Raw genomic sequence first — 26,991 nt, 5'->3', positions numbered from 1 at the left:
ATGGAAAATAACAATAATAAAATTTAATATATGCTGTATATTCTTAAGCATTAAATTGCTATTTAAAGGCACAAGCAAACTTACATTTATTCAACAAAAAATATTGATTTATAGACATTTTCTCATATATCATTACTTAAATGTAAACGTTAGGCCAATAGATCAATAATTTAATACAAGTTATTTTCAAATTAAATTTTATTTATAAAGTAAATATAAATATTACAAAAATATTTTTAAAATTTAACCACAAATCTTAACAGGATTAAATATAAAAACGCTTAATTTCCATTTATTTTGTAAAAATAATAGATACTAGCGGAGGAGCCGTCGAGAGTTTTCGTATGGGGCCCCAAGTAGAGCCCCCCAAGTAGGGGCCCCTTTATCTTTTGTTTTATGAACAAATGAAATACGTAGAATGTTTCTTTACTAATAAACAGTAATGTTGAGGATTTTTATGTACTGTTCTTCTGTCAACAAAAATAACATTAATTTTATAGTGTTTGGAATCACTACGGGGCCTTGTTCTTCTCCGGCTCCCCCCTCTCCCTCTCCAGCATCAGGATCTTTAATTAAATCCTACTTTGTTAGTTACTATCATCTCTAGCAGCGTCGACTGCTTTTAGTAAACTTTCTTTCTCTGGTGATTCGGGGAGAGAGAAAACGGCACGGAAACAAGGATGAACGTCGCACAAATAGCACATAAATCGCCCGAAATCTTTCATTAGATGATATTCCGGTCCGTATACCCTCTGTTTCAAATTTCTGGGGATCAATCGGGTATTAAAATAGTCGAAGTAAACTTTAACAAATTTCTTACGTCCCCGTTCGTCGAGGACTGCGATTAGATCGTTTCGAAAATATAATTCGAGTCCGGCTGGCGAAGTACTTTCGATCATACCGTTCGAAAAAACGATAACGATGCAATCGACACCGTCCAAATTTTCGTAGATCCACGAAGTGGGGTGGTCTAATTGGTCTATGTACACCAAAACGTTGATTTTGAAACACTGCTCTAAGTACCGTGAGAGTAGAGCGACTACTTTCGTATGGGCTTTCGAATTCCGACAATAGAGTAAAAGAATGGTCTTTCTTGAAAATTTTAATTCTAAAATAATAGAAATTTATAAATATATATATATATATATAATTTCATATAGACGTTTATTCAAATCATCTATTATCATTTTCAAAAATAATAATTATATTCTTTAAGACGACTTCTGTCAATTAACAAAATCAAATATAGGTTAAAAAAAAATATTAAGGTCGTTTCAATGATAGTTTTTCGTTAAAAACAAACAAGTTTTGTCGATAAAGGTTAATTTCTTTATCGCTAACTTTTCGTCAATGGGTTAAAGACGATTTTAAAACAGAATTGTACTGGGTAATGCAACACGTAGGAGATCTATCCAGAAAATAATTGTATCAAATATAAATCGGGAGGACTTTCTACGTGAAATTGGCCCTATTCAGATGTTACACGTGTGAAAAAAAAACCCGAATATTCCACTTGTTTTCCAGGTTTGTTCGCGTGCAGCCCATTGATCAGGACCAAAGGGCTGCACGTGAAGAAAACTCGAGACCATCTGAAAATCTTTCCAACCTTCTCTACTAGTAGACAGACCCCTTTCCAAAATTACATTTAATTCGCCAACCATTTTTCTATGCTCGTGTAAAATAAGAATAAATTATATTTATATATGTAAGAAACTAGCAATTATTTATTGTGGCATCGTCACAATGCCCGGCTGCTATTTTTAACCATATTTTTATTTGATTTAAAATATACGCTTTCCACCTCAAATTAGTGGTTTGCCCCTGTACATCATACTTTTCCTGTTAGCAATAGAGTCGTGCCGGTCATATAACTAACTCCTTTCGGGGAAAGTTCGAATTGAAGTAACGTGACTTCCGGTTTGCGCCGAAAGTTCGTATATAGCTAATCGGGACCACCTACCCATAAGCTTTCTCGGCTTTCGTCTAACTCCGTTCTCAAGATTAAGGAAGAACGGACGGACGGACGGACGAACGGACGGACGACAGTGGGAATTTATAGGTCTAGGAATTTATAGTGTGTGGGGGACACGATTTTCTTTACTCTGAAGCTTAATAACTCTTGTGCTTTTTGTCGAAAATTTCTGAAATTTTTCAGGGAGGTTTCTGTATTAGGGGGTTGATGCTATTAAATTTTGGTGGTTAAAGGTCAAAGGGTAGGAAGATAAAGGGGGTCATGTGTCGTATCTCGAGTAGGGTCGGACTTAATGACGATTTTATTACTCGTTATCAGCATTTACAACTTTTTATAAAACTCATCCCTACCCCATTTTATAATAATTAAAAATATAAAAAGTTTTTAATAAAATATCGTAACAGATGGCGCCACGTATAGTTTTAAACGTTGCCGGGAAAGTTAAGCAACTTGTTGGATATTTTTTTTTACTTTACTGAAACTTAGCAACATATCAATTACTACTACATTTCTAAATTTAATCCCATCAAAAGATCTCTACGTATCGAATTCCAGATAAATCGATTGACATGCGATCACTACGGACCAGGTTGGAACCCATTTCATACGTGAAGAAAACTCGTGGAGTTTTCCGGGTTTTCTTCACGTTTTTAACACCTAAATAGTGGCCACTTTCCCTTACGAAGTCCTCTCCGGAGGCATCTCCCCTCGGTCCATCGCCAACGTGTTACGTTGCCGTATATAAATACAATCCATCCATACAATTTCCAAGCAATCATTTTTAAATTATTGTATACCGACTTTAATATCCACGAACTAAGGATTTTCTACGATCCTCGTTTTCCCCAAATTTCTAAGAAAATCCAAACACGCGTATCGAAGCAAAAAACAATATGGCCGACAAACACAAGTGCTGTTCTTATGTGGGCATGCGCATAACGCAATGGCGTGCGTAACGATGACTATGCATTGGCGTCAATAAAGGATAAACTATGATTGGCCCCGTAATTTATAATATAAACTTCTAACGTGAAACTTTTCTTATGCTTATACTGGTAACGTTATTTATAAAGTTATAACGGACGTTTTTATAACGTAAAATACGTCGTGCGCAAACTCTATAATATCTATCCACCGTTATGAACTACAGTGAATTATTATTTAACGTCAATTTTATTTTAAAACTCGTTGGATGCTGTAACTTATAATCAACTGCGCTACATCACAACTCCATTGTACACATTAATATTGCGCCTTAATTATTTTCATTTATATTTGAAAACAAAAGAATAAAAGTGGCATTTTAACTAGTCCTAAGAGTGGAAGATAGAGCAAGACTAATAATAGAAGAAGTGATGGAAGTTAATAGAAAAATGGAACGAGTAATCTCGAGAGGGATTTAAATACGACTCCTTTTACTGTAACAATAATGTATCATGCAGATAAAATTTTAAAATAGTAATGAAAACTACAAGGAAACTGCTGTAAGTTTTAGATGCACACTTGGTCTGTAATCTGTTTTCTTTTAAACACAGATTAAATATGATAATAATAGAGTATTACATAAGAATCGAACATTAACTTTTATATATCTGGAACGCATTCAAATGAAACACATTATAATTCATCTTTCATACACACTTAATCCTTATATTCCTGCATCTCCAGAAAACTAACCTCGGCCTACTATAAAACGAGAACCCTACTATACTATTATCTCTTATTCAATGACAACATTTAAGATTAATGTGTTTCTGCCTAACTCCCAGGCATTAAAGTATTACATAAACATAATTCTGTCATTTTTGTTCCCTCCTCTTCCACGGAGGCATTATAACTATAGTGTTGACCTCCTAAATTATGCAAAATTGTGTTCGTCTATCTCCCTTTCTACTCTTATTGCAGTAAGGGAATAAATTAGATATAACTAATTTAATATATTAAAAGTATTTATGCTAAAGTTTTTATAATAACATAAGAAATAAAAGCAAAGTATTATAAACTAGAAAAGTGTGATTTATCATCAAACACAATTCAGCAAATTGTCTCAATCTTGTTTCTGTAACAATGTGTTACATAGACAGCATATGGTCACTCAATCAATATAGGTTATTAGAATCTGCCTGAGCAGAGTAGTCCTAGATATATTTATAGTCCTTCTATCTTTCTAAACCTCATTATGTTCAGAGTGAGGTTAGGATTACCAACCTTTAATATCAAGGCTTTGGGAGAAATATTCAAATAAAAAATTAGTACAAACTTTTAACAATTTCATGTATCAACCTTTATAACTTAATGTGTGTAATATCAAAAATAATCCAATTAAGCAGTGCATTGTGATACATTTTCCTGATATCAGAAAACAAAATATCAAAGAATATGAATAATCAAAACAATCAATAATGTATCAATAAGTGAAAAAAGTACAATACAAGCAGACACAAATTATAAATACATATATATTTTTCAATAATGCAAAAAATAGCTTTTGTGATAAGGTAGAATTTTATTAATTGGAAGGCAAATAATTCTAATTTTTGGTTAATTTGAATCGAATACCTTCTAGTATCATTCTCTGCTGACATTAACATTACGCTACCTGCAATCATTCAAAATGTTCCAGTTAACCTCAGAATCTTTCAAATAAAAATACACTGCATTATGCATTATAAATGATGTTTGTTACATAAATAAGAAAGACAGATTGACCAAATGACCTAGTCGACCTTGCTACATCTTCCTTTTTTTTAATCTAAAATGAAATCTCCCTGCAGTTTTAAGTCATTGTCCCACAACTCTAAATAACATTTTACAATTTCAATATGTTTTAATACTCCTTTCTTGTAAAAAGTTGTATTGCCTCCTAAATTTTTATTAATTTGTCAGACACTTCTTATAATTTGAATTAACATGAATTCACTGTTATTAATAATATAATTACTCTATTGGTAATTATTGGTATTCATTTTTTTATCTTTAAAATTTTAAAATACTTGCTATAAACCATTATTAATCAATTACAATTAAATCATCATAAAAATGCATTATGAAATATTTCCTAGTTGATATTTAACCAACTCTTAAATTAACCATCTTTTATACATTTTCAATCACTAAGAAAATATAGGAATAATATTGTTCTGCTTAGGCCTACACAGCTGTATTCTTTTATAATAAAGCTAGTTGATACATCAGACAAACACTTTTGCACTAAGATTCAGAATACAGTATATCATCATTATATTAAATATTGAATAAATTTCTATACAAATTCAAATTGAACTGGTATATCAAAAATCAAGGTTGTTGTTGTTGTTCGTCAACATATTGAGAGAATAACCAATAGCCTATTTAATTCAGAATACAGTATTTCAAATTATAATAGAGTATGACTAAAGTTCATATGAATTATATCAGACTGAGATTATTGACAGATGCCAAGAGGGGAAAAAAACTGAATATTTCTTGAACAATTTTAAAAATCTCTTAATTCTTGATCAATTCTTATCAAATCGTTTATAAGTTTAAAGTATAAGCTGGTTACAGTATTTAATTGCAGCAGTTAAACAAAATAATGCAAACACTTGCAGCTCTATAATGATATGAACAACAACATCTTGGCATTGATAGAAATCTATGTAACACTCAACAGTATGATGTTATGTTGAACTTTTCAGCATTCAAACTCTATCCCATGGAGCAAGTTTTGTTTCCAACTTAAGCTGCAGTGTTTTGAGATAAAATGCCAACCCACATTGCCAAATTTGTCCATTTGTGGTTTGATGAACATCAGGATGAAGTTTGACAGCTTTCTTGGCTTCTGCAATCACAGATCTCATCATCATTGAACCATTGTGAGAAATCTTGTAGGCCTAGGTGTGGAGAGGATTTTCTCCTCCACAAACACTTTTTGGAACTTTAGTTCATTCTTCATAAAGAATGTGAACATATTACTTTGGACATTATCCATAATCTTTATTTGTCTATTCCATGTTGAATAAATGTTTTGCTGAAAAAAGTGTTCCAACCTCACATTATTTTGTATAACCCCATAAGTTCCTGGAGGTCTTTGAAAATAAGTTTTGTAATTTATATCTATGCCACAGATACACGCAGCTATATCTATGGCTGAGAATCACTTAAAAGTTTAATCTTCACTTTTGTAACTGATGAGAAACTGAGTTTGAAAGTTTAAAAGAACTGCTGATGAACAGATATAGAACAAGTTTTGTCTTAATAATACAATGGCCAGGACAGTAATAATTATTAAACATATTCAAAATTTAGAAAAAACTAAAATTATCTTCATATCTTATCTTTGTAAACACCACATTGGTATGGACTGGACCCATTGTTTCTTGGGCAAATATTTAAATGTTGATGCCTATCAAGCCATTTTGGACAACACTGTACGTACTTCCCATACTGTGAAAACAATTCAGAACAAACCATTTTTTTATCAGCATGATTACACACCTACTCACAAAGCAAGGTTCTTAGTGCTGTACTTTAAAGATATGCAGGTAGAAAAGGTTAGCTAGCCAGCCAAAGACAAGACTTCAATCCCGTTGAGCATCTTTAGGATGAATTCAAACAACAGTTGCATGTCAGACCTAACCAACCAACTACTGCTTGTGAATGGTTCACCATGCTACAAGAAGAATGGAAGAAAATTCCAATAGCAGTGTAACAACACCTGGGAGAAAGCCAACCAAAGGATAATGATTGTTATAGTGGCAAAGAGAGGTCAGACTTCATATTAATAACAGTGTGGACACTGCTGTTTGCACCAACATGTGGTGTCTAGACATTTTTGGCAACATAATGTAGTTTGTCATCTTATTGCAAGCAGATTTATTCATAATCAGCTTGTAATAAGATCAGACAGTTTCTTCCATATAATATCAAATCTAAAGTGAAATTACAATGTCACGTGGCATTAGAAGTATCTCAAATGGTTCTGTACTCATGTGCTTTGTTTTAGCATTTTCTTATTAAAATGACTGTAGACATCATGTCAGATATCAAGTGTTACTGATATGTATACTGAAGAAAGGTATTTATGGAATCGTGAAGATCTGCAATACTTCAAAAGGTTGAGAAAGGAGAACAAAGCCTATATTTAAATAAATTATAAAATACCTTATAAAATTTGAACTGAATTGAATGGTGAATTAATACTTTTTTAGTATAATAATACATCTATACGAGACTATATAATAATATGTCTATACTATATCAGACTATACATCATATTTTGGAAGACTGTCCAATAAGATCTTATCCAGGACAACAGAGTGACTTCCTGATTGTGACTGAAAGTGCTCTAAACTATGTTTATGACTTAGATTTACATTTATAATTTGTGTTCTTTTTTCCTGTCTGTTCTTTTTACTAACTAGATGTGTAGCCATATGTTAAATAAATAAATAGTATAATAATAAGGTGCAATCTATGCATACATTTTGCAATACTTTCTCTGGATCTAATCACACAACGAGGACAATTAACTATATTAGAAGTATTTCATTGTCTACATTTCAGCCAAAAATGTATTTCGTACGATGGCTCCTCATCAGTTTGACAACTTTTGCAGACACAACAAGGATTTAGAAATCATCTACAATAATAACATAATGTTTTACAAATAAACGGTTCTCTTAGAACAAATCTAAACTTGATAATTGGACTCAAATGTCATAAAACGGGGCAGTTCGAAAATTGAATAATTCTAACAATGCTGAAGTATTGTGACTATAATTCTTGGGTGTTATAACTTTAAATAAGAACTATTAAATTGAGACTATACAACCTCACTTTAACCAAACTACATGTTCAGTAGTTTGGTTAAAGTGAGGTATAGTATAGAACTTTTTTAAATTATGCAGAGATGATAAACAATCTCTAGCAAGATTGATTTCTCTGGTAATATCAAACCAATCTGAGCAATTGCCAGATTGGTTTGATATTGTTATCTTCTGACGATATATGATGTGTTGATTAGATATCATTTATCATCATGCAATATACCAATAAATATATTAAGAACTAAAAAAAAATGTAGCAACAATACATTAAGAACTAATAAGTAATTTTAAAAATGACAAGAATTGATCTATTAAATAAAAATTATATTAAATAATTCTAAAATTTAACTTACTTCTTTTATATATAAAAAATGAACTGATAGCAATTAAAATGAATACAAAAATACCACCCATTGTCCAAGCCAAGACATAACCTATTCCATCTATTAAAAAAATAAAAACAATATCTAATTAGTTTAAATGAATTTATTATATTTAATTAATATATTTTTATTTAAGTCAAAGTCATGAGTCAAAAAATAATAGTAGTAATCCATTTTAAGATATTAATGAGTAAATAAAAAATAAACTGTACAGATTTCAGAATTAGTGTTATGAAAGCTTAATCAAGTATTAGGACCTCAGAACTGTAATTTTTTATGGGTATAATTTAGCATGTTGAGCATATATCATAAGCATCAATTTAGTTATTCTCGAGTTTTAAGTAAACACACTATTTGCTATTCTGTTACAAATTGAATGAAGTAAAAATATACTTTTCTTAATTTTTGATTATGTAAACAATTTTGCTCTTTTTGATCATTGTTTTATTTCCATTTTTTGCAACACTAATACAAATACTTTCATTCTGATCAGCCACGCAATTATAATTAATTATGCAATTGTTTGGCTAAAAGGTTAACAAGATATGTTGTTACGTTTAAATTTTTTCCCCTGTTTTAGCTCATCATTCCAAAAATGTTTCTGAAAAGTACTTTACAGCAGGCAGACATTGTTTCTGAAACTGTAATATCCTTATTATACAATTTTAGTTAAAAACGATAATTTTGTGCCAAATATATAATAAAAAATAGCTTTCTAACTAAAAACACAATAGCTTGGATAATGAATATTTATGGAATTATATAAATATTTATAAATATGTAGAAAAACAGTTATCCAACATAGTATAGTAATATGATTAATAAAGGGTAGTAAAACACAGATGTCTCTTGTACAACATGGCACTTCTATAACACAGCTTTGCTCTAACACAGTTGGAAAATTTGGGATATTCCCCATGCAACATGATTTCTGGTTTTGCTCTAGCATGGTTTAAGAAATTGTTCATACAAAATTTCACAATTTTTAAGTGCAAACTCCGTTATTCAATAAGCACACATGTTGTCTAAAATTTGCCCACAGAATTTAGAATATTAAAATTTCAATTTGTTTTGTTCCTTTCATCAGGTTTACTTTAATGAAAACCAATAGTGCAATTTTTTTATTCCTTGTCCTAGCTTTCCTATCAACCAAGTGTCATCGTCATTACTTTCAGACTTAGGCTGTAAGACTGTCACTGTGTTTTCTTTTTATAGATTAATCTTTGTATTTAATAAAGTTTATTTAAATATTTTTAGGTAAGTGTTATTAAACTTCTTTTAAGTATAGATATTATGTAGGTAGATCCAAAAAAAGGTTACGAGCAGCAGCACTTGAAAAGTAATTAATGTGGTAGGAATATTTTTTCCCCAGAGTGGAGACTGATGGTACTAGTTGTCTTACAGCAGTTGTACAGATAGGTAGTGTAAGTTCTCTGACACATCAGAGTGATTGAAATAGCAAGACGTTTAGAAAAGTGGTCTCGCTTGGCGGTGCGAGCTGTGATTCGTTTCTTATGGGCATCTGACGCAAATGCCCTGGCATGTTGAGTGATGGTGTCATCCTCTTGTATGACAATGCCAGGCCCCATACTGCTTGCAAAACTCAACAATCGCTGCAAAAGTTCAAGTGGGAAGTCTGGAGCCGCCCCCATACAGCCCAGATTTGGCACCCAGTGACTATTTCCTTTTTCCGAAGATGAAGGAACACTTATCTGGAACAAGACTCTCTTCAGTGATGTGGAACAGCTGCCGAGAACTGGCTCAATGGGCAGGGACATGATTTCTACCAAGCCAGGTTATACAAGTTGGTCCTGCAAATGTCTAAATAGATTTGGTAATTATGTAGAAAAGTGATTGGCAAGTATGCCTCTTAATTCCCTTTTGTATTTTCAGTCTATTAATAAATAATTTTTTATTACCCTTGTAACCTTGTTTTTGGATCAACCCTCGTACTTACTTATGATTGATTACTTTATTTATAAAAATAACAAACAAAATACAACAGTATTTTGATATTCAAACTGTTCCCAATTCAAACAATTTGGTAGTCAAACACAAATTCTGGGAAAAAGAATTGTTTGGTAATTGACTGAACAAACATGACCCTCTAAAACAAATTTTCGATTGATAACATATTTTTATTTGTCATCCATTAAACAATTACGATAAAAATAAAAAAAGATGAAGACGCTGATATTTCTGAACAAGATCAACAAAAAAGCTCAGAAAATATCAATACTTTGTAAAAAAAAATACTCTTGTTTAACTAAAATTAATATTAATGCATCATACAGTACTTTTAATTGCAATTGTTAGTTAATTATTGATTGTAAATGAATTATCGATTGCTTTAATAAACGTTTTACTTAGTAATGAAATAAAAACAATATACTTTTGTTAACTTTTGGAACCTAACCCTATGTTTTGTATTAGTTTTTGTTTCGTATAGCACAGATTCACATAACATGGCACATTTTTGGAGTCTAACTACCATGTTATACGAGGGATATCTGTGTACATATGTAGAAAATTTAGTATATTACAGTTGTTGATGTAGTTTATTATATTATATTTTTTTCTAAGCAAAATTTCATTTTGTAAGTTAGTACTATAATAAATTATTTTCTTTTAACGATTCAAAATTATTTTAAAATTATAACACTTAATTTTTTATATTCCATAAAATATTTTTCTGCAAACATAGCAATATATAAATAAAAGAATAAATTTGCAACATACAGACACATTGCATAATTAATTAATATACAGATGAAAATTATAAGCATTTGCAAAAAGAAAGGATGCATAATTGTAATGAAGTATTGATCCCATAAAGTTATGTTTTGAAAAAATACTAACACTATGTGGAAAGCTGCATAGTGTTAGTATCATATTATTTCTGAAATAAATTTGATTTCTATCAAATTTAAAAATCAAGGAAGAAGTTATAGTAATAATAATTGGATTGTTTTTTTAGTCACGTCTTGCAGTTTTAATAAAAATATAGCATTTACATAATTACAAGATAGATTCTAGGAAATAATATACTTATATGCTATATATTTTATATATTAATTGCATTTACTTACTTATGGATTTATATATGTGGAATATTTTGGAAGAACTTTTATTACATTTCTGAAATTTATTTGGAAAAATTGGCATTACTGTTACATAATAACTTCCTTTATTCACATTTGGGAATTCTTTAAATATCATTTTATTGCTTCTGCTTTTTGAATTCTCTGCTATTAATATTTCTTTTTTGATAACATTGTCCCGATTTTCGGATTTAGATATCAAACACACTTCATACTGAGATACATTCCAAACTTCTGCTGCTTTCTGAATTTTAATCCTGACAACATTTTCATTGAGACTTTCTAAATTTATCATGATACTAGTATTTATTTTGCAAGGATTTACTGTATTCTGCAAGTAATCTGAAAATAAATATTAATAATTGTTATTGTAGAAAATATAAATAGGCATAGAAATATTTTCCATTTTATTTTAACTCTAATTCAATCTTTTAAAAACTTTTTAATGCTTTATTGGAATATCTTTCAAATTATTATATAAGAATCTTTTCATATAAAAATTTTAAAAAGTGATACAATAAAATATTAAATAATCTATTAAAAATTTTTAAATGAATATAATTTATAGTTTTAAATATACACATGTAAAGCAAACGATGATACTATAAACTGGATAAATGAAAGGCATTTACCGTATATCTTGGCAGATAAGACGATAGTTGAATCATAAAAAAAGGCCCCAAAAATCCGGGCTCATCTTATAGGACAGATACAGAAAAAAGAAAAAAAAAAATAGATTAAAATTTATATAAATTAAAACCATTATGGTAAAACAGACAAACCGTAATTATTTACTAATAGAGAGTAGGGTATGTCCACAAAATAGAATAGCCCATACGACGTTTTTGTGAATAGTCAAGGTCATTACCCGAATGACCGAATCAGTGTGAATGTTTACAACAATCATAAGCAGTGCTGCAGATGCAAGAAACTAAAATTTGATGTTTTTCAAAAAATTACGAATAGGACATAATTCCGTATATGCTATACAGTGTTATTATCCAGATGATGATTGTCGATCTAAACTAAATTCATAGGCCATCAATAGTTCAGGAGTCATCTTATAGGACAGATATATGCTAAAACTATAAAATTTTAATGAAAATTTATACCTCATCTTATCTGAAGGTCGTCTTATCTGCCGAGATATACGGTAAGTCTGAGCATATGAGTTAAAGTATAACAAAATTTTGAGTCTAAATACATAAATTTAAAAGATTGTATTGTTTATTTATTGATTACACATTACACTATTCAAAAACTGTTCTCTTTATAGTACTTGTTTTGTAGTTTCAAATTTTATTTATTCTATTAATACTGAAATATGGATCTATCGTCATATCTTCCAGTTTTCACACTCTGCAACATTTTCTTTTTCTTTTATATCAATTACTGATTTTTCCAGTGTTAGTCCTTGAGTTTTGTTTATGGTCAATGAGAATATGATCAAAATTGGAAATTGTCTTCTCATGCAATCCACACCACTAAATTTTTATCTAAAGGAGATAAAATTGCCTTCTTGTCAATAATGTCTTCCATTCTTGTTGCTTCAGTTTTCCAATTGCAACATGAATATATTTCTCAACAGTTGTTGGCTTGTATCTTGCCTTATAGATGTAGTTAATTGAAACATTTCTTTGCAGCATACTAAAAGAAGTTTATCCTCAAGAAGAAAATTTGTCTTTAGAATTTGCAAAGAAAGGTATATCTTTTCACAGGAGACAACTGCCAGATATCTCCAAAGATGTAAACAAATGCCTCCAAATAGTTCATGGTTCCCTTTGCTTCACAGCATCTGTTGTGAATTTGTTACATTAGTCTTGACCAGATCATAGAATATTCATCAAAAATCAGGTATTGAATAGTACTTAATGCAACCTGAAAGTTCTGAAGTGACTCTCCAACTAATTCGTTAGAACAAATTTGAATTCTTAGAAAACTGTGAATTGTTTTCCCATTCACTTTGATGGCTGTAGCACTGGTGGAGAAGTACTTGGATACTATCATTTCTTAGAGTTTTGCTTACTAATTTTACTAAGCCTTAATTAGTAGGCCTTTCCAGTGCCTGCTTTTCAAATTCCAGCACAAAATCAGCCTCACTACTACTTGATTTTACTTTTTTCAGTTTGGTTTTGCTTCAATGGCTCTTGTCTTAGCAGATTTTTTTCATTTTAGACATCTTTATTTTTTAAAAACAAAACAAAAACAGAATAACTAACAAATGAAATAGTATTAAACAATTTACCTTTAGACCAAGTTGATTCCTTGATATAAACTTTTTTTGAAAGCGTATGGAGATAGATAAACACTGAAACCAAAATACAGAAAAATAATTCCCCCCCAAAAAAAACAATAGAAAATGAAAATGTTGCAAAAGTAATTCACTAATAAGAATTTTCAGAGAATGTGGACGAAATAGAAGTTTATGTAAAAAGGAATGGTAGCAAACTATTTAAGTGTGCTTTTTTACTTTAAATAACATGGCACGTGTATAAAAATGTCATCTATTGGCTTAAGAATTAAGTCTTTATTATATTTTCTTTAACCACTTAACTGATTTCTATCAAAAACTGTACAATTTATCTCATATACACAAATAAGTTATTCTGAAAATTTCATGAATTTTGGTTGCTTAATTCTTTAGCTATTACATCAGTTTCTGAAATTAAGGAAAAATTTGAATTACTTTCATATTTGCATTTAACACTAGACATACTATAACTAATCTTTTATAAATCAGAATAAATTTGGAGTATTTTGATAATTAATTAAGTGACACCTCTGATATTTTAAATCTTGTTTTTCATTAGTTCAATTAATTAGTCTAATTAGTTGCTATATAAATCTTCATACTGATATATAATTTAGCCAAATTTGATTTTCATCCAATCCAAAAACTGATTTTGATCAAAGAAGATAATCCAGATATGGCTGATTTCTAGAATACTAATTATTTGCTCCATTAGTGCCTTTGTATAGTTTAGTGCAGAGGTTCTCAGAAAACATTTTTTCATAATCATACCTGTGCTTTTCTGCATTTACAATATTACAAGATTTTTTTAAAAAAGTATGAATGAAATGACTAATCTATGTAAGATAAAATTCAATTAAAAACTATCCAAACTGGTGAATATTTTGACAATATAGTAAGCAAGATGTTCTCCCTGGGTTGAAGAATTGCTATCACCAGCAACAGACTGACTTAGTGACTGCACAAAATTTTCTCAGTAACCATATTCAATAATCCTTCCAGACCTCCATCTGATCGTCACTTCCAGAACTATTAATTTAGATATAACCAGACTAGTTACTAATGCTGATGACTGGGGTTGACTCATCATCTATGGCCAATGCTCCCTCTAAGCTACGCGGCTGCGCACTGTTCAAGTTGTTGCCGTGCACGAGAATTTATGTGCCGTGCAGGCAAGCATGCACACTGATATGAATTGTTGTTTACTTATTTCTCATTTTGTCTGCAACATGATTATTGCTATGCATATTTTGATTAAATACATTAAATCACTGACAAAAGATAATATTTTGTATGGAAGTATGTTTTAAAATGAATTTTAATCTCTACTTTATAATTAATTATTTTAATTTTTATAGGAAAAAATAAATTTTACATATATATATATTTTGGTACAATCGAAACCGTGTTGTTATTTATATTTGGTATATTTTTTGAGCATATATATGTTACAGTGAAAACACGTTTTAACTAGTTAAAACTAGTTGAAACTAGTTTTTACTGGATGTCATTGTTAAAACTAGAATTTACTGCTAGTCAAAAATGAATTTGAGTTAAAACTAGTTTTAACTAGACAAAATGGGTTTTAACAAAATGGCTTAGTAAAAACTGTTTCGACAAGGTCATTCAGCTAACACATTCCTATTGCGTATGATGAATTTCGTATCGCTTTAACCCTTTTCCCCCGACATCTTGTTTACATTTATTTTGCAATCCCTCCTAAAGCAATATAGGTCAGTCAGGCGATATTATTTTAAAAGTTCACCAAAAATCAAATTATCATTATATCTATATGAAAAAAAATCACTTACATTTATTAATATTTTTAGTTTTAAATACGATATTTTTCAATGCATTTTATTAGAAAAATTTATAAGAAAAAAAAATATATATATCAGAACTGACACATAAACTTGATAATTTGTAACATTTTGTGAAAATTAACATTGTCTAGTTACATAGTTGTTTGCTGGCACTGAGCCAGAAAGACGTAGAATATTGTTTTGTACAATTCGATATAACACTTATGCATGTATGTTTATTCGTTGTGAAATTATCACACATTATATCAAACATTTGTTTGAAATCAAAATTTTATACTGCTATCAACTAATATAATGAATTATTATACTTTATTCACTTCATATCGAATGAGATTATATCTGTTGTTAATAAATTTTACAAAAATCAATATTTACCAAAGTAACGATGAATCGGTACCCTCGAAGTTTTGCTTAAAAAGCCAGGGTACCAATCGATCGGTGCCTTCAGGGACAAAGGGTTAATTAATGTTAATAACACAGATGTGTGACCAATATTTTCAATAAATATCGTATTAAATAATACAAATGTTTTAATCCCAATCATCACTTTATTTATTTCCCCCAAACATATTTATGTAGCTAAAATTAGTTTTAACTAATGTTAAAAGTTAAAAAGTTAATGTTTGATTTTAGTTTTATCTAAAATCAAAACATGTACAGCAGTAAATTCTAGTTTTAACTAGACAAAACGAGTTATAACAATGACATCCAGTAAAAACTAATTTCAACTAGTTAAAACACATTTTCACTAAAAATGGGTTTTTACTGCATGTATATATATATATATATATGTTACAGTAAAAACCCGTTTTTACAACTAAGCAAAAAATATATATATGCTCAGAAAAATTTTTTGCTCAGAATCTGCTCAGCAAATTTTTTTTTTTGCTCAAAGAATTATATGTTCCGCTCATCTACAAAAAAAATTAAGGGGAACATTGTCCATGGCCAATAAACTCACTGTATGGCACTCAACCAGCCATCACTTGACCCCGGCACAATGTATACACATGCAAGTGGTATAAACATCTGTATGCCTGATAGTTATATTAAAGCCAAATGATTGCCAAATTTGGCCTAGAAATGGCACCTAATGCCTACTTCTAGGCATTTAATTATTAATAGTAGCAGTAATATAGCCTGATCTAATCCGGCAGTTGTTTAGCTTTAATATAACTATCAAGTTTACAGATGTTTATATTTGAAACTGATCATATCAAGTCCATAAATAGCTGTACCAAAAAACCTTCAAAGAGTGAGTAATGTAATGTTGGTCCACATAATGTAGTACACTAGAACAAAATAATTAAAATCAAGTGTCGTCTTCAAAAGTATAAATCATTATTACATAAAGATAAAAAAATAATATTGTAATATTTAAATACATATATAGAGCAGATATTTTTCCAAACCTATTATATTAACCTGAGTCATATTTAATAGATATTGCACTTCCATAAATGTAAGTAAACAAAGATTAAATGCTTTCAAATGAGCAATGTTCATCTTTAGGAGTTGTATATAAAAAGAACACATTAAGAAATGGAATAAACAAATTTAAGAAACAATGAAATAAGTATTTTTACATGAAACATTGAAATGTTGCCTTTCTGAATACACATGTACAGTACATATGTATAGTCTTTAGGTATGTATTTATGTCAAAACTTTCAAAACACATTTAGCTTTCCAAGAGTGCTAATTGCAACATCAATTACAAACTGTTTAAAACTTTCCAAACAATTTATTTCAAACAAATGTTAAAAAACTGCATTTATTAAAATAAATAAAGTACTAACCATTATCATTTTCTAGCTGGTTTATTTCAGGAACATTTATCTCATATATAAATTCTTTATTACTTGGTAGGGACTTCACTTTTAAAGAATAATGATGACAACCATCTAAATCCAACATTTTGTAGCATTTATATGAAAAAGAAAACTGAAAAGATTTTTAAAAAGTAAAATGAATGCTTTATTAAATTAAATTAAAATTAATTTTTTTTAAATTTTATAACTAAATAATAGCTCCAAAAACAGAGCCAAAAAACAAATAAACTGCTAGATTAAAAACATCCTAACAGTATTTAATGATAATTGTATGTCAAATATAGGTATCCCTCATACAACATAATACTTCTACAACACAATTTGAAAACTGGGGATATCCCTGTACAACACGACTTCCAGTTTTGGAAATCCTCCATATAAAATTTCACAGTTTTTAAGTGTAAACTTCACTATTCTATATTTTTTCTAATTCAAGTAAGTATGCGTGTTGTCTCAAATTTGCTCACTAATTTTAGAATATTGAAATTTTCGAATTATTTTGTGCTTTTCATCGGTTTACTTTAATCAAAACCAATAGGACAATTTGTCCTATCGGTTTTCCTACCGTTTTCTTAGCCTTTAAGATCCCATGTTTTGTTTTTAAAGATTATTCTTCATATTTAGTAAAGTTTATTTAAGCATTTTTAGATAAGTGCTATTAAACTATTTTAAACCGTAGATAAGCAATCATTTGTAAAATGACAAACAAAATATGGCAGTATCTCATTACTCGAACAATTCAATATTCAAACACAAATTCTGGAAAAAAGTCACTCGATACTTGACTGAACAAATGTGACCTGCTAGTACAAATTTTTGATTAATAACATATTTTTATTTTGTCATCCATAAAAAATTACTTGTGATAAAAGTAAAAAATATGAAAAATGTTGCTGATACTTCTGATCAAGATCAACAAAAAAATGGAGATGGTGACAATACTTTATACAAAGAAAACACCCTCATTTAACTAAAATTAATTAATGTTAACAGTACTTTTAATTGTGCTTGTTAGATAATTATTGATTGGAAATAAAGTATTGATTGCTTTATTAAACATATTACTCTTAGTAATGAAAAATAGCATACTTTTGCTAGCTTCTGGAAAGTAACCATACATTTTGCATTAGTCCTTTTTTTAATATAGCATGGATTCGCATAACATGGCAATTTTTCAGAACGTATCTGCCATGTTACACGAGGGATACTTGTACTTTTATCATCACATAAAAATAGTAAGTACAATAGAATATGCCGAAAGTTATTTTAAATAAGTTTTCAAATATCTTTCAGAATATTACAAACAAGAAAGTATTTTACAGAAATAAATTTTCTAATAGCTATCTATCAATTTGAAAGAGAGATTCAAAAACAAATGATCAAAATATCTTCCAGATATCCAAGTAAATTTTTTCAAAATTTGATTTGTACAATAAATATAAAGTATTAATAATTCCTCATAAATAATTTAGGAAAACAACCAAATTGAAATTGTTATCCAGTTCAATTCTATTTAATACAGTGTTACCTCATACTTTCAATGACTAACTTCAAATGTTCCAGAGTTTGAATGCTAAATTCAAGAGAAATTTGACCTGGAGTTAGAATGATGCTCTACATTCGAACGTGCTTTTTTCTACGTTCACTGCGCGTGAAGTAAAAAAATGTGCTTTCTACGTAAATGCTATTTGTTGTACTGTACTTCCAAGTCATCTCTCGCATCTCAAATTCTATTATTCCAATTTCGAACTGAGATGAATCAGGCAATATGACAACTATTGCCTGATTCATGGACAAATTATTATATGTGACCATGGTTGATCTGGAAAAGTGGTTAATCTGGTAAGATTTTGAACCAACGGTGTCAGAAATTTGTTAGCAACCGGCATTTCCAAAATTCCAGCATAAAAATTATCTTAATTATTCTAGAAGTTATAAAATTAAAAATTTTTCACTGTATATTACATAAAAGAACCTGACAAAAATGTTTGCTTTTAAATAAGAAATTAAATTTACCAGTATTAACAATTGTGTGAAACAGTATAATAATAAAATTATGAAAATAAAAAATGAAAATAAAAAACCGATGATACGAATGAAATGGTCAATTTCTTGAAAAATAATAATCGAAATTACAAAAATTACCTTATAAAACGATAATCAATTTTTTATGTACTTGGTTTTATTTATTTTGCTTTGAAATAATCTTTTTCTAGATATTACATCATTGATTTCTAGAGACTGAAACATCAAATTTATATAATTTTTCATTTATTTTTGAATCATTAGTCTTTTTAAAATAAATTCGGTTCAACAGCACAAGTTATAATAAATTTAATTTCTTGCTCATAAAAATAAAAAAATAAGCAGATATACTGTATATGTTACAGTAAAAACCAGTTTTTAGTTAAAATGCGTTTTAACTAGTTGAAACTAGTTTATACTGGATGTCTTTGTTAAAACCCTTTTTGTCTAGTTAAAACTAGTTTTAACTCAAATTCATTTTTGACTAGCAGTAAATTCTAGTTATAACAAAGACATCCAGTTTAAACTAGTTTCAACTAGTTAAAACGCATCCTAACTAAAAACTGGTTGGCAGGGTTGGCTGTCCCTTTGTGGCATATACCAACAACCTAAAGACTACCTTTCGGCAAAGTCATCTTCAGCACAGCTGCACTATTTTTCAGGCTGAATTGTATGCTATCCTCTGTGCTGTCGAATGGTGCAATAATTACTGTCATCGACAATGCATTGACATCTACACTGACTTAGCTACTCTGTTTTTGCACTAAACAATGACAGGAATACCCATTGCATTGTTAACAGGATAAATTGGAGCACCATTAATTCTAACAATCAGTATTCTTTGATGTGTATTACAGGTCACCAAGGGAATAATGGTAATGATAGAGCAGATGAACTTGCTAACGAGGCAGCAGGCATGTTTCTGTGTGATTGCATCTAAAATGCTCAGCCACTCAGCTCAATAATATCCTGGATAAATACTCACAATTACTATCTGTAGCAAAGAATGTGGAAAGGTGAGGGCACTGGAGAAATCACTCATCTCTTTTTCCCAACAGTGGACTCGATAAGGCACCTGGAAAAAAGCAGCCTCTCTCACAAGGAAATTCAATTTATCACTGGGCATTGTTGTTTTTTCAGCTGTCTGTGTCTGTCTGATATTCAGGGCGATGAGGATTGTGTACTATGTGGGGAGGAGGATGGCTCTATTCATTACCTTTATGAATGCCCTATTATGGAAAAATTTCCACCTGGAAATCAGGATGGTGGCAAATTCCGAAGGAGTCAACTGGCCCTGCTCAGCACAGGCACTTATCAGTAATCAGGCTTTGCTTAAGAGCCTCAGAAGCTTCATCAGGGACTACTTCGTACTGTACATGTTGTCTTTGTTAAAACCTGTTTTGACTAGTTAAAACTAGTTTTCACTCAAATTCATTTTTGACTAGTAGTAAATTCTAGTTATAACAAAGGCATCTAGTATAAACTAGTTTCAACTAGTTAAAACATATTCTAACTAAAAACTGGTTTTTACTGTAACATATATACAAATAAATCATTTATAAAATAAAGATCTTTTATTTTGCTACTATAAACATTTCAACATGTTGAGCACCAAATTTCCAATCTTGGTCATTTTATCTCTTACTACAGAGCCAAAGTGACCACCCATAGACATTTTTATTGTTGGTTTTAGTGCTGCATGCAAAGAATATATATATTTCTCAAATGAGGTAATATACAGCCTCGAAATTTTGTTTTCATTTAATCTTTGAAATGATTGAAAGATCCTAATTAATAATTTTATCAAATACTAAAAATATGTTTTATGTTAAATTTAAAAACATACTGGTGTCTTTATTGGCAAAGAAGAATTCCGAAAATCAAAAATGCGACAACTGTTGAAGGTTCCACAGGATAAAGTCCACAAAAATCCGGTAATATCTGAAATTAAAAATGATAAAAATTTAAAATTATTTTATAAATTAATATAATTTTTTATAAATGTTTTTTAAAATTATATATTTAATTTCTCAATGTTTCAAATTTATAAAAATATATCATTTATTATATGGACACTAATTAAAATATATAAATTACATAGAATATTGTAAAAGAGAATCAAAATTTATAAATTTATTATTCAAATTTCCCATTCAAAATCAAAAATGTGATTATCAACCTTTGCAGGTTAACAACAACAACACATCATCACATTAACCCGATAAATATAAATTAATACACAACTAACCATCAACTGTACTAATCGGGCAGATTACAAGCAACAAACATTAAATTTGGATGAGTGATTAAATTAAAGATGGCACCTAATACCTTATCATATAATTTCCAAATTTAATATTTGTTGCTGTAATCTGCCCAATTAGTATGATTGACAGTTGGTTGTGTATTACTTTACAGGTTAATTTCTCTATGAAAACAATTGTGATTTAAAAAGAAATTACAGTATTTTATGTAGTCCAATTTAAATTGTTTGGTTTCATTATAAAGTATTCTGATTTTAGATGTTTATATATGTTAATAAAAACTATTTTAAAATCATACATTTTCAATTTTATTTAATAAAATATAGTAATAATTTTATAAAATATACAATCCACAAATCTCGGACTTAGTCCAGCAGGAACCAAATATCACTTTTCGAATGTTTTTGTTCGAAAAGTGATATTTGATTCCTGCTAGACTAACTCTGAAGTTTATGGATCATATATTTTGCATTCCTTTTGCCCAATTCTGACTTTTAAGAATTATTACTAATAATTTATACCTGATGAATAACTTGTAACCATTATGTTAAAACTGGGTGATTTTGAGATAGATATATTTTCATCATCCAATATATATGAAATAACATCGACTATGAAAGGAGCATCATTTTCTGTTGCGAGGTTGGTAGTTGGTTCAACAGATGTCCAGTTTGAAAAGTCAAATACTTTGCATTCTGTAAATTTTATAAAATAAATAAATAAATAAATAAATATATATATATATATATATATATATATATATACACACACACTATATTTTATATCATATACGATACAAAGTTTTACTTACCCGTATTATTATACATAAAACAACCATATGTTTGATTTTCTGCCTAAAAATACAAAATTTTAATTTCATTTTCAGTTATATTATATAATATAATGCATAACATATTATAGTGTACAACAAAATGCTTATTAATATTTATATACTTTTTTTTTTTATTCTTTTCCTTGTGGGTACTAAGAGGGTCTTTTAATCAAACTCACTGTGGGTTCAAACAGGTCCACAGTGGTAATGGCTGGGTAATGACAGACAGAGCTTGACATATCAAGGGCAGACCGCCCAAGGGTTCTGCCCAGATTTGATCCCACTTCTCCTGGAACAGTAAGCTGCAGAGCTCTCAACTGCCCACTTTTTGTGCAGACAATCAGCTTTTTGAGGATGCTGTTTTCGTGTCTGTCATTTGTCTTTTTTGTCAAAACTTCCAATTATCAAATCTTCAATTAAAGGTATTTTTTTTTATGTTTTATTTTAATAACAACAATTTTTTTCAAATTTTTTGAAGAAGTTTAATGGTTTTCTTTCAAAAAATATAATAGCTTTTCCAACATACATTGCATGATTTGTTTCCAAATATGTTTAAAAGCTTGAAATCTGAAAAAGTTTTGCTACAAATAATATAAAAAGATAGATGCTTGCCATTAATTTCCATATATGAAAATTTATATTTTAAAAATTCTGCTACTTATTTCATTTTCTTACAATTTTATTTTATTTTCACTTGTTTTGTCATATACACAATATAGGCATGTAAATCCACTAGCCTTTTTGTTAATTGTATTTGACAATCAATTGAGTGTTGTCTATAGTTTTTCTTTGGCTGCCAAAGAAAGCTAAAGAAAAAAATAATATATACATATAAGTTCCTTTCTTGTTGAATTACCAGCTATATTCCAATTAGTAAATTCTTGAGAATTCCGTAATCCTGCATCTGCAGGTGTATAGGAACACTACTGATAATTCAACATTGATTTACCGGTAGTGTTCCTATACACCTGCAGATGAAGGATTACGGAATTCTCAAGAATTTTCTAATTAATATTTATAAGCATAGATAACATTTTCAGAGTTTTAAAGCAGAGGAATGTTTATGTAAAAGTGTATGTGCAATCACAAAAGAATTGTGACCCCACTTGGGATTGCAATCCGTACTGAAAATCACTTTTCTACTCCAGTTCTAAACTTTTTAATATTTTATATATTCTGTACTGTACATACAAAAAGTAAGTCTATTTGTATCATTTAAAGGTGATGTGTCATAACTGGTCCATAGGCCATAGTTTAGGCATCAATGTTCCAGGGCCGTGCCGTAGATTTTCTCAGTGTGATGCAAGTCTTCAAAATGCCGCCCCTTAAATGTTTTTCTTTAAAATAACCTACAATTGTGATTTTTAAAGAAATGCACAAATTGTACGAATACTATTTTTATTTTGAAAATATAAATTACTTTAAAATAATGATATCAAGTATCAACCAACTACAACAATCTACTACAGTTTTACCCTTCTGACTTTAACTTTAGCAAATTAGTTAATTAGGAATGTGTAATCTAGCGTGGCAGCCAGTGTAAATTCAATAGAAATTAACGATGGATTTCTAAATTTTGTTTGGCTTATTGAACTTCTTTAGTGTTTTATTAATCTTAATTTGGAAAAACTTCTTTTCCACTAGCTATAGAGACAGGGAGTGTTAATAAAATTCTCAGAGCTACAACAGTATTCGGATACAAAGTAATTAAGTTATTTTGGCACAAATTATTTAAAACATCCAAAGGTTTCATAGAATATGGTAGCATTTGGGATGTATCGTGTAATTCTTCTTGAAGATCATTTGCATATATATCTGATTCATTTTTGACTGAATGTATTGACTGGAGACAGGTACAATAATTTTCTAGCGTGTTAGGAAATTCCTGAATACTGACAATGACACATTTATTTAATTTTAGTTTTGTTTTGGTTGCTATGCCTTGACTCTGGTCTGGCATAGTACACAGCCACCGGTGTCAACAGAGTATAACCCACTAAACCCAACATAATAATAATAATAATAATAAAGTGCAGAGCCTAAATGGTTAGAAGTTGAAATGTGGTACATAGTTAGGATACATCATGAGAATGTATGCTAAGAAGGGAATTTTTGAAATTTCTCCGCGGGGGAGAGGAAGTGTTAAGGATTATCTTAAAGAACTCTGCTTTAGTGTACTATTTTAGATGGAGTTTTTTTTGCATTTTTGCAAAAAATCCAACATATTTTCAGACCATGTAAAAATTCTCTAATTAATCTTGAAAGAGGAAAACCTAATTCTTGCACCTGGTGAAAATGGGTAAGATCAGCTATAATCTAAAAATCTTAATCTTTGCTATCATTACTTTTTGCATGAGCAATGCCAGGCTCATCTGCAAGCAAATAGATAAAGAATATCTGTCAAATTGACAGCTAACAGCCATTTTGACATAAGCCTTTCTTTAAATTGTCAATGTATTGTCTCCACTTCAACATATATGAATTTAGTAAAAATAGAGCAAAAAATAACAAATGCAAAAGTAGACAAATGCAAATATCAAGCAACTCTCTCTATCACACATAGAATGTAAAAGTAGTCTAATATTACTTAAATAACTCTCTATCTATCACACACAAGCACATGTTCTGCACCTGATATATATCCAGTCCATGCAAATGCTACTTTTTAATTTGAGTCCCTATTGTCACAACATAATCCTTTTCAATGAATATAACTTCTCGAAACAAACTGACGTCAAAATCAAATGTTGTCAATAATTTAAGCTCAAAGCAGAACTATCGACACATTATACGTGCTATTGTCTTTTATGATAATTGTTGCCTCGGCTTTTAGGAGCAGTCGTCTGGTATATCACAAACAAAAACAATAGCTTTGTGCTGTCACGTCAAAAGCCTTTTGGCGAGCACTCACCAACAATGCGCCTGCACCATAAACCGAAAGCACTTAAACGGAGGTGTGCAATAAATCATAAATCGTATACATCAATATCAGAATAACATAGACCAATATAGAAAAGCATTGCATAAAAATTTTTAATTATTGAATGGTTCAAATAATATTTTGATTTTACTGCTTATGCCGCCCCTAACAGTGCCACCTGATGCAGCCGCTTCTCTGCATCACAGCACGGCACGACCCTGCACTGTTCTACACTAATGCATTCAGGACCGGATTTGAGGCGATTGGAGTGATTGGTACCAATCGGGCCCCGCATTACGTCAAAATTTATATATTTAAAAATAGTACGTTACAAAAATAAATATCTAGGTATATTATTATTAAAAAATAAAACGGCATATTTCAATATGTAAATTAACTGTTAATTAATTTTGTTATTTAAAGTTTGAGGGGCCCCGGAAAAAAAAAATTCAATCAGCCTCGCACTTATTGGATCCGGCGCTGAATGCATTAATATAACAAATGCAAAATGATCAAAAGTACAAAACAGGAGCAATAAGTTAAATTGTTAAAAAAGATTATCATTTCTGTACACTTTGCAGTAGAGAATACTTTCAAAATTGTTAAAGCCACATTTCAATTGAAATTTTGGCTTTTGGGTTTTATGACCACAATACTAGCTTTTTTCAAAATTATAGGTTGAGAGCTCCAAAGCTGTTCAACTGCCTCGATACAATTACACCTCTGAATGAGACAGTTAGGACCTTATCAGAGCTGTAGACCATATCCATAGGAGCAAAAAAGTTAAATGAACCATACCTTTATATGTGACCCTTCAGGAGATACAGCCTCCGAAATTACCCTACTTCCAGGTCACGTGTGATCGTAAGTCATGTCACTCCACTAAGACTATTGCATTTAACTATTTAGCCCAAGCAACTATGCTGGCTTTGAATAGCCCACACAACTGTTTGGAGTACTTGATGCTATATAGTTTTAGGGGGTGTAGAGGCTTACCTCAAGAGAATACTGAGGTGCAAGTGATAGCAAGCACTAAAGCGCACAACTACAGGTCAAGCATCAGTCATCAAGATCAGGTGGAGTAGAGCGACTACGTGCAAAGCATCAGCCAAGAAAGGTGAGCGATCGCTTGCCTTGACCAACATAGAGCACGGAGAATAGACGTATACCAGTAAACGGTAAAAACTGGTCTTTGGAGACGAACATCTCGCAAAGGGTCGCATATGCAGGTGCGGTTCCTTTGACTTTCTTCTCTTACAAGGGGTCTACAATTGTGGGGGGAACCCTCATTGAGTGTTCACAGTTTACGAAATTGTTTACTGTATAAACACGTATTAATTAAACACGTGTAATTAATAAATATTCAATTTATGAAAACTACACAAATAAATTTAAAGTTGGAATTTCTTACCCAGAGAGTACAGTCACGTGTCGCACAACTAGTGGGATATTTTTTAACTATTTCCAAGGTAAAACATGACGAAACACAAGCAAAGATAAATAAAACACCGAAATTAAAAAACATTCTTAAAATATCTCTTAAATAAAAATCTATGTTCAGTATATAAATTCATAAAATCCATAACTCTAAAATGTAAATAAGTCTACATCTCGTAAGCCACACCCTAATTAATGAACGACATATGAAACTTAAAATTACTTTCGATTTTGTTTATTGACGGGAAATTGCCCAATCAACGGTAAGAACGAGTAAGTTTACGTCAACAGGTTTCGTCATTCGAAATTTGACACAAGATGGCACTAGCAACTTTTCACAAAAA

General features: G+C 30.1%; 1 protein-coding gene across 1 annotated transcript; it reads right to left on the bottom strand.

Moving 5' to 3' along the window:
• Positions 1 to 180: 180 nt before the first annotated feature.
• On the bottom strand, positions 181 to 26,790 carry LOC136977202 (uncharacterized). Its single transcript, XM_067272665.1, has 8 exons — positions 26,622 to 26,790; positions 22,270 to 22,312; positions 21,980 to 22,153; positions 21,041 to 21,135; positions 17,137 to 17,281; positions 11,252 to 11,605; positions 8,133 to 8,222; positions 181 to 1,108 (listed from the first exon to the last, which is right to left on the bottom strand). The coding sequence occupies exons 1-8, from the start codon at positions 26,733 to 26,735 to the stop codon at positions 588 to 590; spliced, it is 1,536 nt and encodes a 511-aa protein (XP_067128766.1). The 5' UTR covers positions 26,736 to 26,790; the 3' UTR covers positions 181 to 587.
• Between the last annotated feature and the right edge of the window lie 201 nt (positions 26,791 to 26,991).

The sequence above is a fragment of the Centruroides vittatus genome, unplaced genomic scaffold (assembly GCF_030686945.1).
Source record: "Centruroides vittatus isolate TY-2023 unplaced genomic scaffold, ASM3068694v2 contig_452, whole genome shotgun sequence".
NCBI lineage: Eukaryota > Metazoa > Arthropoda > Arachnida > Scorpiones > Buthidae > Centruroides > Centruroides vittatus.
This window is presented reverse-complemented; position numbering and strand designations above follow the sequence as displayed.

What these genes read in the sequence shown, in the direction of transcription:
- LOC136977202 (XM_067272665.1), bottom strand. Translation starts at nt 26,735, where the DNA reads ATGTTTTTTAATTTCGGTGTTTTATTTATCTTTGCTTGTGTTTCGTCA. An exon ending in GGTTACAAGTTATTCATCAG is followed by an intron (nt 21,136 to 21,979) that starts GTATAAATTATT and finishes TTTTAATTTCAG; the next exon opens with ATATTACCGGATTTTTGTGG. An exon ending in CTTTGCCAATAAAGACACCA is followed by an intron (nt 17,282 to 21,040) that starts GTATGTTTTTAA and finishes AAATCTTTTCAG; the next exon opens with TTTTCTTTTTCATATAAATG.